This window comes from Euwallacea similis, chromosome 1, assembly GCF_039881205.1.
Source record: "Euwallacea similis isolate ESF13 chromosome 1, ESF131.1, whole genome shotgun sequence".
NCBI lineage: Eukaryota > Metazoa > Arthropoda > Insecta > Coleoptera > Curculionidae > Euwallacea > Euwallacea similis.
The window spans coordinates 5,933,731-5,949,548 of NC_089609.1; the positions used below are offsets into that span (position 1 = coordinate 5,933,731).

Below are 15,818 nucleotides of genomic sequence, written 5' to 3' on the forward strand. Positions count from 1 at the left end.
AACGTCATTTTTGCCGATTCTATGACTTAATTACGACAGTACTGCAACAATGGAAAAAGTTAATTTACTTATAAAAATTAAAAAGAGTTTACTTACAACGTGTTAAACATTTAGGTACACCCACTATGTTATTTTCCAAATACTAAAAGTTTTTTTAAGTACTAAAAGTAAAGCTTAATTTTAAAACATCCTGCATAAAAATTGGTGCGAGCTCTGAAAGACTTTTCTCGTCTTAACCAGAACTTAGACGTTACTGGAAATTTCTTACGATTTAAAAAAAAGGTGTTTTTGATGACATTTTTTTCCATTCAAGGTCTTTTTAGAGAACTGAATTATTCAATCAACCACACTCAGACACACAAAATGGAATTTTATAAACATAAATATGAATTTACAATGGATATTAATAAATATACAAAATAAAGTGCTAAACATATCATAGCACGACGTTTTCTGGCAGTGAACATTTTTTCAAAAGAGGCACAGATTGTACTTTTCTTGGGTCTTATTGAGATGAATCCGTCTCATCTCCTTATTCCGAGTCTGCTGCTCAACTTCCTTCTTCAAAGGTTCCTTTTCCTCACCGACTACATCGTCGTTGTTGAAATAGATTACCAGAGCCTCGTTGGTAAATTCCACAGATTTGCTGTTTTTAGCCAAGAATTTATACTGCGGAGAACCTTCTTCTGCTTCTAAAGTATAAACCTTTTCAGTAGTTTCGGCTGAAGCCTCCTTTTTTAAAGTCGAATGTTTTTTGCTTGGAACAGGCACAGAACCATCACTTCTGGGATACTCAGCAGTCTTGCCTTTATTGTTCCGTTTATTATCCTTTCGGTTCTTTTTACCTTGTCTATCATACGGGTCCCAATAGATCATCTTCGATGAACCTGCTTTATAATTTCCTCCCAATTGTGGTGATGATTTTGGCGAATCAGGCACGTTGCGAAATTTCGATTGTATAATCGATCGTTCCAGACTAGATTTCGGTATGTTTTGCTCATCCTTCACCAGATTATCCAGACTGTCGCGAGCTCTCGGTAAATGAATTCCAGAAAGATCCTCGTTTGACTCTAAAACTTCTAATTTGGTTAGAGATCTCACTAGATCCAGTTCGACACTGGTACCTCCCTCTTTGATTTGTGAATCGTTGCTGGAACTCCAGGATCTTACCTTACTGAAGACCTTACTGAGAGTTTTATGTTTTACGTTTTTGTGGTTGTCCAATGTGTTTTCCGATTGGCTACAGCTCAATTTTCGTTTTTCAGGTATCAGTTCTTCGGACGTTGATGAGTGATCGTCAGTAGTTTCGGTTACATTCGATAGACTTTTGGACATTGTAAGAAGTAAAATTTGGAATCTGTCAACATTAGAAGTTTGTTCGAGATCCGCATGCTGCTGATAGATGAACTGGTTCAGGTTAGGCCAGGTGAGATCAGGTACTTGGGTGGTAATTATACTATCGATATCCTACAGCATTGAGAACTTCTCCCAACATTCGTGGATTAAGGTTTCTTGCACTGCTACTGATTAAAAGTTAGAGAAGATTCTTTGGAATTTAATAGAAATTTATCTGTGAGAAATGTTGAATTGGACGACTTGAAAGCTGAGATATGAAGATCTCCAAATATTCAACCAACAATAACCATTTGGAAATATTTCTATGTGTATTGAGAAGAATAATTGAAATACGCTGGTTTCAGCATAGAACAAAGAATATACGATATATGTTGGGTTGCACAATTCACAGTGGGACAAAGAGAGGAATGAATTTAAGCGAAATTATTTGTTGTCTGAGAACCTGTTGATTCATATATCGATGAAGTGCGAAGATCCTATATAAAAATTGAGCTATTGAATAGAAAAAATGCTATATGCAGGATATCCAAGAGATAAACAAGAGGTCACAGAGCTTTTCCATTCATCTTAGTTATTGCTCATCAAGTGCCATCTTAACACCACTTTTTATAGGTATTTGCATAGTATTATCATTTCAAACTGCTCGTCTCATTTTACTGAAAGATAATCGCCCTTTAGGGCCATAACTTCCATTCTTAATGAACTATAATGCCGATTAATTCTCGACCAATAAAACCCAACTTCCTCCCTAATTGCAAATATCATTTATTCGTGGCGAGAAACTCGGCCAAATTGCACCCACTTTACTGTAGATTTATTCGGTTTCGGTTCTAGATCGTCTTCAGGGGTCACTGTGGAATTTCTGAATTAAGTTTCTAACTTGTTAAGTAAAAACTTTGCCTTCTGGATATTCAATTAGAGCGTCGTAATTGAATATGTAGGAGCAATAACCGTTTGTTTTAAGTCTGGGGCATTAATAACGTCTATTTATATCGCGAACGTAATTGCTGTAGTACATCCCTGGCCGAAGTAATCGAGGCGAACCTCGTTGGAATGCAAATTCTCCTGGAACAATGTAATCCTACAAACGAGCCTGAGACGCTCTTAAGGTCCGCGGTTCGGTTGTTCCACTCGTTTGCCTGGAAAGTATTGCCTCACAGGAACGAGTTATTTCTTGGAAACTACCTCTTTGTTCCGCATTTCACCTGCTTAAACAACGGTTTTCTCTTTAGCGTTTAGTGATTTTTTAACCTCAGACCCTTTTCGAAAAGTTGACAAGGCTGACACGACACATCGAAGGGAACCAGATTAGGACGGCGAGATTAAAGTTTTTTCCTACAATGTATGGAGATGAAGCTGCTGTTTAGGCTTCGCGTGTAGTGGCAGGTGTTTGCGACGTATTCCTGCACAGCTTATTCACCAGACAGCTTACAGGGCTCTGAGAAACGAGCCAGGTTTTTAGAGCATTGGTGGCGTTAAGGATTTTCAATTAGATACCAGATTAAACTTTAAGATTATTCATTTTAGCTATAATACTATTGCAGTTTTAGGTTTGAGCATAATTTCATGCGACACGATTCACATTTTATTGGTCGAATATTTTATTTAAACAAATTTATTGTTTTTTGTGTTCTACGGAAGTTACTCGAGAGTTTTGCAGTTCGAGTTCAGAATCGTTCAATTATCTACCAGATTGACTAAGTTAACCGTTAGAATTTTCTATTTTAGTTAATGTGTTTGGGGTGAGCATAATCTAACGCGACACGATTCACATATTAATGGCAGAATATTTTTCTCAGGTGACTTAATAAAAAAAATAAGTATTAGAGTGTTAGTATTAGAATAATGTTGTGTTTTAACGAAACAACTCGTAAGTTTTTAGGCATTAGTGAAGTTAAGAATTTTTCTGTATTAAGATTTCAAAGGGAATCTTTTTAGTTAAGCTCTAGATCCACTTGCTGTATATAGGAGAACATTATATCTTTGAATTGCATTGAATTCAAATAAATTTTTTTCAGGCAAATTCGTTAGAATGTCAGTGGCGTAACACATACAAATCAAAAGAAGACATTTTTCAAAGTTGTCAATTATTTGGTAGTTTTGTTACAGTCATAGCACGATTTTCTCGACAGTATCGTTTTCTGTACGGCTCTGGAAACTACAAGTCTCTATAATATTTTTGAGGTAAGTCCTTTGAATAAATGTTACTTACAGTGGTGGATGTGAAATTTAGAAATAGAATTTTTTAAAATTGTTTTTAATTTATTTAGTAATTCTTTAGCACAGCATTATGGGTGTTTCATGTAGTTTCTAGTATTTCTAGGGATTAGATGAAATCCAAACAGAATTTTTCACGTAAACCATATTGCTAGTAAGACGGTATTTACGCATAGTAGTCCAAAAAGCAGCTTTTGCTTTTGCGTGTGCCACTACAATATTCACGTTTTATGATTTTTTTATGATCAAAAACATCCATATACTGTATTAATACGTAAACCTCGTTTGTAATTAAAAAACTCTCTTTTTTCTCTTTTACAGTGGTCAATGGATGCATATTTCAGTTTTTATGGCCTTTGATATAGGTTAGTTAATAGTTAAGGATTTGGATTAGTGGGGAAAATACATGTGAGATTTCGCTTTTTAGCACATATTTACTGGATTCCTACACGTTCTTGCAATGCGATATACCTATATTGTGTAGTAATAATAGTATAATAGTAAATAAGTAGTAAAAATTTTAAATGGCCTTTATTCACTTACGGGAAACATTTCGTAAGCACGAACGAGCTTAAGCTCCTAATTCAATGTGTCTAGAAATATCATTTTGAACATCTTTTCTTACGATAGGCCTTTCTAATGTCGTGTTTATGTCTGTAAATACAAATTTAACCTGTACATGTAATAAATTTGTCGTAATGGGTTGTATTTACATGAACCAATTACTGGATATTATAGTATGTTGTGGGATCTCAGTAGCGTAATACACACACCTTTTCTGCAACAGTTGCCACTTACTATTTCTTGTTCAGACAAATCCGACATAGACATTCCGCGATTTCGAATGGAAAACACAGGTAATACCTGTTTTCCATATTTTCGCTTTTACAAGTCAACCCTGCCGGTTTCTACACACAAAATACTAGAGACTTCAATCCGAACGCTTTGCTTCGATTCGACACTCCCGGCAGTCATTATGTGAAATATCTCATCAAAATGCGACATAAACACTTGAGTTCGCTACAAAGAATTCTTAAGGATTTTATGCATCCATCAAGTTTTAAAGTTTTTTCATGCGTAATGAAACACACTCAAAAACATCAACACGATCATACGTGATAAACGCAGTTTGTGGTGAAAAATCACCCGTGGATTACTGCACGAATTGGTATAAAATTTTTTTTTTTGCATGATTTGTTTTCGGAGGAGAATTTCATGAACCAAATGCTTCGTATTTATAATAATTTTTAACTCAGAGACATTGATAGGAATTTAATCGAGATTAAACTTGCCGACAGAAATTCTTTCGCGTTTCAGTTTCTGCCATTTTCTATTCATCGCTGTGATTGCACTTATCGCTTAACAATAAAATATATTTTTTACTATGAAAGACGTGGTGAATGAGAGTCCCACTGTTAATTTTAATCACTCAAACTCTTTAAAGTGGTAGAACAAACGGCATGGTTTGGTCTGTGATATTTGTTGGACAGCACAATTTTACAGAGTATGATACGCATTTCATGAAACCTAACTAGACTGCAAGGAATACATATAATTTAATTGTTTGACATAAAAGAAAATATAAAAAGACGTTTTTCCTGAAAATTCGTGAAACTACAAATCAACTACATGTCGTAAACCACACAAAGTCATGGAGCTATTTATAAAGCATTCTCGGTGAGTTTTTAAAACAGAGATCCTGGCAACGATATTATTCCCATTGTTTGGAAAATGTGTCTCCCGACTGCCGCGTTTCGTGAATTTATATTCGAGTTAAGTCCTATAATAAGAAGTTTTATTGAGGAAACGTCCTGGAATATAGCCTCGGTAAATGTCGAATGTGCGATTTCGCGATCTGCGCCGTAAACTTGGCTCGGGCTATGCGGTTAGTATCTCTTTCATTTTCAGTAGTAAAAGTTTAACGAAGCAGCTTCCTTTTGTTTTATAGTTATCTTGGCCAATGAGTATTGTCTCTTATTGAGGAATGCTTCATAAGAGACAATACGTTATTTTATGCAGGCGAAATAATGAACTGCCAAAAGCAGAGAATTTCATTCCCAAGTTTGGATCATTAGGAAACTTGTCCTTTTGTCGTCGGTTACTTTTACCCAACGGCGGATTTATTTACAATTCGTTAACTTCCTCCGGAATGTTCTATATTTAATTCGTCTTTGCTCGTTTTTCTAAACTCACTTTGTCCTAGATTTATTTGTAATCAAATCGCTTTCTCGCAAACCAGAAATTTATACAGTGTAGCGGGATTTATGTATTATTCGCATCTCCCCGAGGTGAATCCTCCCCACGCTGTATCTCCGCTGAAGCTGATTGACACTTACATAGGAAAAGCGTTTTGTTGTATTTTGTTTGTAGGGGGTAGGCAACCAGATGATGTTCCTGCAACATAGATTTACTTTTAGGGAATTCTCATTTGGTGATAAATAACTGAAATGTGCAAAATGCGGCTTTTTTCCTCGAAGAGCTGCAGAAATTATGTTAATTAAGTTTTCCTATAAGCATTTCAATGAACGAACATTAAAATTCAATTTTCTCCTTAAAAACTAGTTTAAACCGCCAAGAAATTAACGACAATGTATGTTTTAACGACTTTTATCATTCCAAAGGCGGGCAGCCATACTTTATTTTTCTGGGGGTGCAAAAACGAAAAAGGCGGGAGTTAATTTAATTTTCTGCTTTCTTAATGGAATCGTTTAGCTTAACTGGCCAATTTGCAGTTTGCTGGAGATTTATGTAAATGAAAGCTTAGTTTTACTAAATTGAGATGCCGAAAGTGCCATCACTCTCCCACACTACTTCTAATGATCCTCAGAACCCGAAATTCACCATTAAGCCATCACTCCATTACATTGCAACGTAATTAGGTAATAAAACCTTCAGGCAACATTAGTCAACGACATAGTTACTCGATACTGGACATGTAATCCTCGGTACGCACACGTAAATTATGGATTTCCAGCCGGTCCTGGATCAAGAGCGAAATCTGGATAGATATAGCAGAAGTTGCGGTCGCACGTTTATCGTGACTAATTAATAGAACTAGAGAGATTTAAATTTTGCCAGGAATAACACCATTTTAGCCTTTTGCGGTCCACCGGTCTCAGCTGGATGGCTCTAATGTCCGAGATAGAACTTGTTAATTGGACAATGGTGGACGCTGCTATTTGATAATTTCGTTTTATGGGACCTGGATACCGGGCTAGGGAAAAATATGGCTGGTTTGCCCATTTGCGGATGAGACTGAAGGTCAATTTAGCTTTCTAAAGAGCCGTTTTTGGCAGTTAGAGCATGTCTAACAGAATTTTTACCAGAATTAAACTTCGTTTAACTTCGTTCACTTTTCTGTAGCTATCTATAACCGTTATAAAGTTTCACAGGGCTACGGGAGAGCATTTTGAAGGAGGAATTTTAAATTCTTGTCTATCCGTACCTCAGTGGCAAATATTATTTTTTAATAAATCACTTTATGTACCTTTTTTGTATTACGTCAGTGTTTAAGAAAAGAGCACATATTCAAGATAAGCAGATACGCAGTGTTTAACTTTCGCAACGGGACACGTGAAGAGCTCCTTTCAGGCCGATGGAAAGTAGCTGTACTTAAGATAGTCGTTTATTATATGACTCAGGAGTTGGATGATGAATGAAAGGCTTAATTTCATCACGTACCCTGTCAGGATCAACCATAAAAGAGTTGAACTCGTACTCGTACTTGGAACGATGCGCGTTGTAAAAATTTATTTTAGCGTCAGAGCATCTAGATTACTAAAAAAAGTAGAAAAAAATTATTTTCGTATTCATCACGGTTCAGGAATTGATATTTTTTAACGTTTTTTTTGGGAAATGTGGCACCCAGGGAGACAGAGAGAAAAAGTAGCTCGCAAGGAAGTGGTTAAGTTAGAGAAATAGCGTCGACTTTGTCTCAAGTTGCAGCATCGTCATTAAGTCATGAATTTGACTTTCCTGCAACAAATGTTTTATTCAGACGTGCATACCACCTGCCGTGGAGATAAACAGAGAAAATTCAAAATTTCCGCATTTAGATTAGCGAAACCATTTCGGCTCAGCGCTCTGTTATTCCCCTGAGCTCGTAAAAGATTCAAGTACCCATCAGTCTTTGCTCGACACATTGACACAAGGGCAAAGTTAGGTAACCTTTTGTGACCCTCAGAGTCAAGGGAAACTATTTTATCTGTATATTCGACTTGGCAGCGTCCCTTATACTGTAATAAGCCCCAAGATAGGATCCGGAGCGAGATCCCTGAAACAGAAAATTCACCTTCTGATCTATGAAATGGTCCCAGAAATACCCAACCTGACATATAGATGGCGATTTTTTTGTTAAAAATTTGCCTATATTACAAAAACATAACCTAAAGCTTGAGGGTGCTACATTGATTTGTGCTTGTTTTGGTACCGTTTTTCGTGAACGCTTTTGGGGATTTTATGAAAATGGAAAAAATTGGGTGACAGAGTTTAAACGCGGTCAAGACGAACTCCGCAGTGATCGACCCAATGAGGTGACCACTTCAGAAATTGTAATGAAAATTCACAAAATTGTACTGGAAGACCGTCGGCTAAAATTAAGTCAGTAGCAGATATGATAGGCATTTTAAAAAGTGCTATACATCGCATTTTGACCGAAAAATTGGATAGGAGAAAGCTGTGTGCAAGATAAGTGCCACAATTACTCATATTTGAACAAAACCAGCGCCGTGAGGAAGTTTCAAGGGAGTGTTTGGCAAAGTTTTCCAGCTATAAAGCCGAGCTTTTGCGTCGATTCAGAACTATAGGTAAAACATGGGTCAATCATTTCACACCTGAAACGAAAAGACAATCAAAACAATGAACTCAAGGGGAGAGAATTGATTCCAAAAGAGGCGAAAACCGTTCTATCTGCAGGAAAGGAGATGGCATCAATTTTTTGGTACGCACGAGGAATAATTTTTATTGACTATCTACCTAAAGTAAAAACAATAAACAGGGAATATTATACAAATTTATTGCAATATTTGAGCGAAAGAAATTAGAATAAGCGACTGTATTTGGCGAAAAAGAAAATTTTGTTTCATCAAGGCAACGTCTTAGTCCACATTTCCGTCATCGCCATGTCCAAAATCAATCAATTTGATTTCTAACTTTTTTCTCATCCACCCTTTTCGCCAGATTTAGCCCCTTCAGTTTATTTTCCATCTACAAGCTTGAAAAAATTGCTTCGTCGCCAGAGATTTATCAACCATGAAAAGATGGAGTTCGAGGTTGATGCCTATTTTGAAACACTCGAAGTTATAGAACATTTGCGAACACAATGCAACAAGGCATAGAATCATAGGACATTGTTGGGAAAAGTGTGTCAATCTCAAAGGAAACTATGTTGAGAAATAATTTAATATTTTCCAATTTTTTTTAAATGTTAGGCGAGGTACTTCTGGGACTATTCTCGTATATCACCCATGCAGCCAACATGATTTCAATGTGCCTGGCGCAGGTCATGAAAGGAATGTAATGTAGGTTACATTTCTACCATGACTAGTTAAGTTATCAAAAGCTTCAGAAATTGGGTAATGTAAATTTCGTAATTTTACGTTAAAATCATTTAATACCTCAGTGAATTAATGCAGCGAAATTAATTCTCTAGCCCAAAATCTGTCACAACGATGGAGATTATATCGATTTAGTGTAATGAAAACCGAAAGCATATCAGGAGTTACCAAAGTCTCTGAAACTACATCAAAGCGCACATTCGATGCCAAATCGGCAAACTCCTGGAACAGGGTGAACAACGATATAAGATCCAGATGTGCAATCCTGAAACATACACTCTTTTGTCTAGTTTATCCCAGAACTATTCACCATATTCAATATTCCGCTTTTGTTCTCTCCAAATAATGCTTTGCAAACCAGCACTTCTGGTCAGATGCAGCATCATGATCATTTCAGATATGACTTTCATTCAGCTATCTGTAATTGCTGTTAAGCTTCAGAGCGTTAAAGAGGAGATATTCTAGTAGATTGTGTTTAAATTTGTTTTATCTTTCAGTAGGCAAAAAACCAATTTTCAAATGTGTCGCTCTATACATTTTTGCATATTTCTAAACTATATATCGTAGGGAATATTTCAGATTTGCATTTGCTAATAGCTATCTTTAACCACTTTGAAGTTTCACAGCGCCAAATAAGAGGACATCTAACATAAAGAGATTTTCTCACAGTATTTGCAGGAATTAAAATTTGTGTCGCTACGTAGTTTAGCGAGCAAAAAGTCAATGTTTCTCAATGGGCCACCCTATATACTTTTATACAGGGCGCCCAGTAAATATACGGCAAAAATTTAAGGAGTTATTCCCTGAACTATTCTTAGAATATTTTGCCTTTTGATGATTTTTGACAAGCCTTTTTATTCCAAAGATACAAGGCGAGAAAAATTTCCGACAGTAGCAACATTTTATTACTAAATATTACATGTGAAGCTTCGTATTCTACAAGAACTGTTGAAAATGACTATTTCTAGCTAAGATGCAAGAATCTAATTTTCTCCTTATTGACTACCGAACTCTTTCAAAAATATTAGGATTACTTCTTATGAAGTTACACCCATCAATGATCCGATTTTTCAAATCTCTCACATTTTGCACTAGAGTATCATAAACTAATGACTTTAGATGCTTCCATAGGAAATAATCTAGGAGGTTTAAGTCCGGGGATCGAGCAGGCCATAAGTGAGGTTAGCCTTGACGATGGTTCTTTTCACCAATGAAGCAAATTTCTCAAGAAATGGATTGGTCAAGGTGGACCTCACGATGACTACTTCACTCGAGGTAGTAATTTTCAACAGTTCTCGTAGAATAAGGAGCTTTACATGTAATATTTAGTAATGAAATATTGCTATTATCGAAAATTTTTCTCTCCCTATATCTTCGAAACAAAGAGGGTTTTTAAAAATCATTTAAGAATAATATACTCCTAAAATAGTCCAGGTACTAGCCTCCTGAATTTTTGTATATTTAAGGGACACACTATATAGTTGAAGCCACGTATCACTGGGATTATGTCGAACACATATGTTTGCATGTCTATCTTTAAGCCTTTTGAAGTGTTATGCGCGGAAAGGGTGCTCATAACTAAATTTGCAGAAAAAAGTGCCACTAAATTCTGCGGGGAATAGAAAATGGGGTGCTAAGAATTAGCGATTCAAATAGGATAATAAGGATAGCGAATTCAAATCCCATCGGTTCAATATTACCATCTACTTGAGCTCAAAGATCGATATCAATGAATAATGAATGTGATTAAAAAAAAATGAAAATAATGGAAAAATAAATTGTCCACAATATACAATTTTCATCAACTCAATAAACTTCCCAAAACTTTCGTTACCATTGGAATGTAACAATATGGAAATAGCAGTAAACCTGAATCCATATCAAATAGAGGATTAAACATCGCTTCCGTCATTGTTCCCAGATTGCTGAAAGCAAATGTGCCAGTAGATTATCCGGAATGTTTGTGTTACAGAGTTTATGAGCTTAGCAAGGTTTGTTAGATGCATTTAAATGGGACTAGAAGTAATGATATAGGCTTTATTGCATGAAGCCTGCAAACATGTTTGTAGAATACAGTTATGTACACTTTGCTTCGGTTTTGTCGGAAACTTTTTTCGCAACAAACAGTGCCAGGATTCAGCATTCTGATCTCGTTGGTGGTCAATAATTCAGATCACTTAAAAACACGACTTTCGAGGCACAAATAAAATATTAAAACCCCATAAACCTCCAACTCGGGCCGGGATTTATGCGGACCGATAATATTTGACAGTCATGAAGACCGACTCTGTAACTAAATCATGCCCTCAGACATTTTAATTTCGCGAACTCTCTTTTCCTTCTAAGAAACTTTTCTTAAAGAAGAAGTTTAAATCCCGCGAATAATTTAATTGATTTTGAGCAGGAAACTCTACACAATCTCTTATTTGTGTATTTATTTTTCAATTTCCTTCGACGCAAAAAGCCCAAACAATTCCTGCGTCGCTGATGGAAAGTCGGAAAGTGGGTCGCATAAAAATGCATCGGACTTATTCGGAGTATATTATGGTCGTGATTTAAACGGCTATAATTCTTATTTACTGGGAAACACCAAAAGCCATCACTTAAATTCGAAACTCCCGGTCCATATATTTTCCCCGTGACGGCTACTAAAGTTGCTACAGTTTAGCGTGCCAGGATGTTGCTCACGTGTTGCACAAATGACAGGTGCGCTCAAGAGCTCCTTATTGTGCCTAACAACCCTCTTTACCTTGGATCTCTGTCCATTTAACTTGCAGCAGAGGAAGCATTTAGTATGTACCACAAGTCTAAATGTTTTGCGTCGTTCTTATCAGGGCTGATTCAGCAGACCTCTATTTGGAACTGATGCAGAAGTCTGGAGACGATCGACGAGGTTGTAGAGGTGGAGCGCGGAGTTTTATTAGATCAGATTATTGTCAAGAAGAAAAGAAAGTAAATGATGTATACCGAGGAAATTGATAACTTTGATGCTGTTAAGTGATAACAAAAATGATATGGAACTCTGGGGGAATCTTGGAGAAATTGGATATTCTGATAAATTTGGATACTTAAAATTGAAAGTATGGTTAGAAGTCGGGGAATCTGGATTCATTCAGAAGGGTTCAACTTGCCGCGTTCTGTAGCTAATCATGTGGGACATCGGCATTGAGTTTGAGGGCTTGCAGTTTATATTAGTCTCCATATGAATTATAGGAAATCCAATTTTTACAGGGCTAATATCAGTATTCGGAATCTCTTGGACTTCATGAGATATAATATTTATTATGAATTAGTTTTTAGACTTTTTAAGCACTTAGCTCAGACTAAGAAAGATCACCATGAGAGATAAATTGAAAACTTTTAATAAATTTTAAGATGTCTCTGTTAAGTTTCCTGTTGAGAATTGTTTCTGGGTGCTTTCAGAACTATTTAGAAATTCTTGTCATTTCTAGAAGTGTCTTGGCAATTTCGAAGCTTCGTGAGTTTTCTGAGAGCTTCCAAATTGATTCTGAACTTTTGAAATCAAATTAAGGGAATGACCTTTCACATACTTGAAATTGAAATTTTTCAAAGGTAACTTCCACGTTTGTGGATTCAGATTTCAGAAGAACGGGAAAGAATCGAAAATCTTCTTCCCCGTCTCATTTCGCTCTGCATTATCCAGATTCTAAGGAAATTGAAATATGGAAGGGATTTTTGAAAGTCTTTTAAAATTTAATGTTTTTGTCGAGATTTCGAAGAGTTTTGAGAACGCTTTGGAAAGTTTTTGTCATTCGAAATAAGGGTATACCCTTGAGACACCCTCATTTGTATTTCACGACCTACACGGCTCACTATTCTAAAGATGGCGAACCGACTGGAGGGTAAAAGTTCTTAGATTTTTGGTCACATTTTGGATTCTAACTATGAGAACTCGTGCAATGAAATGCGGACTCTAAAGGATATTTCTTGCATAATCCTCGGCTGTATATTTGAGAACCGCCGCTGCAGCCAGATTAGCAAAACTGTGTGGGTAAGGACAATAATTATATCAGGATAAGTCGCAAAAAGGCTCGGGGATTAGGGAGAAATCGGGAACCGTTTCGCACTACTAGTTGATATCTTGGAAGCAGATGCATTTGCCCTGTATCCAGGATTTATTTGGCATTGCTTCGATTCTCATATTACAAACAAATGGGGAACACAACAAAGCAATTTCCAGATTTGCTTAAAATAATAGTTCCTGAAACACTATTGTTGTTTGCAAAATAGTGCGTGTTTGTATCTATTTCCACGCGTTTGACCATTGCGGTTAATATCAATTTGAAGGCGCAAAAATTCCTCAACGTAATATTCTGGGCTTTCTCCCCTAAAGTACTTTTTAGGCGTATAATTCTTCCCAGCGGCAGTCATTTTTAAATCCCCACGATCTTTATTAGCCAAAAGCCGAGTTATTTCCAAATTTGCATAAATATGCAATATTCGCGAAGTATAAAGTATAAGAAAGGATATAATGGCGTAATAAGTGAAAAAAGTGTAAAGATGGAGTGCAATAATAATTCTTCGAAACGAGCTAAAACAGGATGAAGACACATTTCGTGTATAATTTTTCAAGTCAGAGCAATGCTCTTGATCTTAATTATCATCCAGAGTAATTCGGACAATAAACAGACGTGCTGGCAAAGGAGCTGACTCGAGTTAAAGTTAGTTTTGAGGGCCAAACAACACGTAGCGTTTTAATTAAAAATACTGGAGCCAAACCGGCCAACCTCAGGGATGATATACGACGTGAATGATTCATTAACTGGCCGCGCCGCTAATTTAGATACTCCAGCTTTTTACAATAGCTGCACAGCTTCAGCTAGGCGATGAATCATTAATTAAACGGTTTTTGTACAATCTGTCGCGAGACTGTTAAATGCCTCGTTTCGGATTTTTTCCACCAATTATGTTATCACGAAAGGTTGGATTAGTTTCTTGATCCTTACACCCATTTTCATTTGCCTCGCATTAAACCGTTCTAAAATTTGAATTGTGAACTACTGCAGACAGATTGGGGACAGGAGTTTTCCAAAACAATCACAATTTCAATTGCTTTTATAATATTAAGAACATATCCTTGAATAACTAGTTTATCCCAAATCGATATCAGACAGTACGAATCGAAGCACATTTCCATAAACTGATTTCCATAAAATTTCAATAAACAAACGGAAAAACCCTATAACATGGAAAAGATCTTTGCTACACGTTGTTATAAAGACTGCTTTTAGGCCGTCTTCGATACATACAATGCGCTATTCCAGTAAAATAATGCAATTATTCCAAAATTCCTATGAATAATGCATTGTTTGCACGTCTACTCAGGTAAAGGGGCTTCCACATAGACAACTATTTAGATTTCGAAAACGCGTTTTGTTCAGGAAGAGAAAAGGAGAGCAAATTAGGTTTATCAGGAACTGGAAGTTAATTTGCATGGAAAACAAAAACTTTTCTTATTATATTTACACGTTTCTCTTGAATAATGTTTTTTTAACGATTGAATTATTGTTTAAGCATAGCTGGAAACTGTTTTAACGGAATAAACGTAGCCAGCCTACTAGCTGTAGCTTACTCGTAATGAGTTGAAGCTCCTGTTCTCTCGTGCCAGATGCATATATACATATTTATTCAATTAGAACGTTTCTCTCGAAAACTTATATTTGTTTGCCAAATATTAATTTATTGTTTATGTATATCTTTGATCTATTTTAACTAAATGAATGTGTGCTTTTGTTGAGTACGTTTGCATCGCAACTTTTCAAATTTTTCTATTTATCAATTTAATTACTGTTTAAGCATATATTACACAAAAAAATATATATTCCATAAGAATTTGTTCTAATGGAATAGACGTAGTCATCCATTCTGTAAACTATCCTTAAATGTCGGCAGCTTCTATGCTCTCGTGTCTGACACACAATTTTTATTTAATGAGGGCGTTTCTCTCGAAAATCTTTGCTCGAAGATTGATTTATTGTTTAAATATTGCTATAATCTATCTTGGTAAAATAGAAGTAGCTAAATCTACTGAATGTTTTTAACGCAAGCTGCGTTTATCTTGTTACATTGCATTTGATTAAATTATTTTTAGACGTAGCCTGAATCTACTTTAACAAATTAGACTTATCCAAATTTACTGGAAGATATCTCTAAATATCGGGAACTCGCAAGATGGCAACTTATTTACATGCGTTTTGCTCAACAAAAGAAAAACAAAGCAAATTTAGCTCATTAGGGAATGAAAGTAAATTTGCATACAAAATAAAAAGTGGAATTGCATTAAGCTGTAGGGACAGTCTTCCTCGAGTAAATTTCCTTGTAATTTCTTGTTGTTGCTGATAATTAAGACCATCGTAAAACGGAACGAAATGTTTGTTTTGCAAATTCTTAGCACAAAGTTTCAAAGGAGGAAGCTCTTCGCCTCTCGTTTATTACCTTTGGAAACTAATTACGGCTCAGGACGCCACTGCTACAGCTAGTTACTATCACGTTAATAAAAAAACAAACACAAACCAGCTTCAAAAATACCCATCATGTTATCTCACTCACGCTTCATTACACCGAACGAATATGTCTTCATTTCGGACGTTTATGGGGAAACGCTTTTCAGGGCACATGGAAATATGTTTGAGAAGAATGGATAGAGCGATCGTCCTTGTTTCTGTTCAT

At 36.0% G+C, this 15,818-nt stretch overlaps 1 protein-coding gene across 1 annotated transcript; it reads right to left on the reverse strand.

The window, feature by feature from the left end:
• Positions 1-471: 471 nt before the first annotated feature.
• LOC136411053 (uncharacterized) lies at positions 472-1,337 on the reverse strand. The gene has a single exon (XM_066393461.1). The coding sequence runs from the start codon at positions 1,333-1,335 to the stop codon at positions 472-474; it is 864 nt and encodes a 287-aa protein (XP_066249558.1). The 5' UTR covers positions 1,336-1,337.
• Between the last annotated feature and the right edge of the window lie 14,481 nt (positions 1,338-15,818).

Bases quoted from the DNA above. Each gene is read 5' to 3' on its own strand.
- LOC136411053 (XM_066393461.1), bottom strand. From the start codon at position 1,335: ATGTCCAAAAGTCTATCGAATGTAACCGAAACTACTGACGATCACTCA.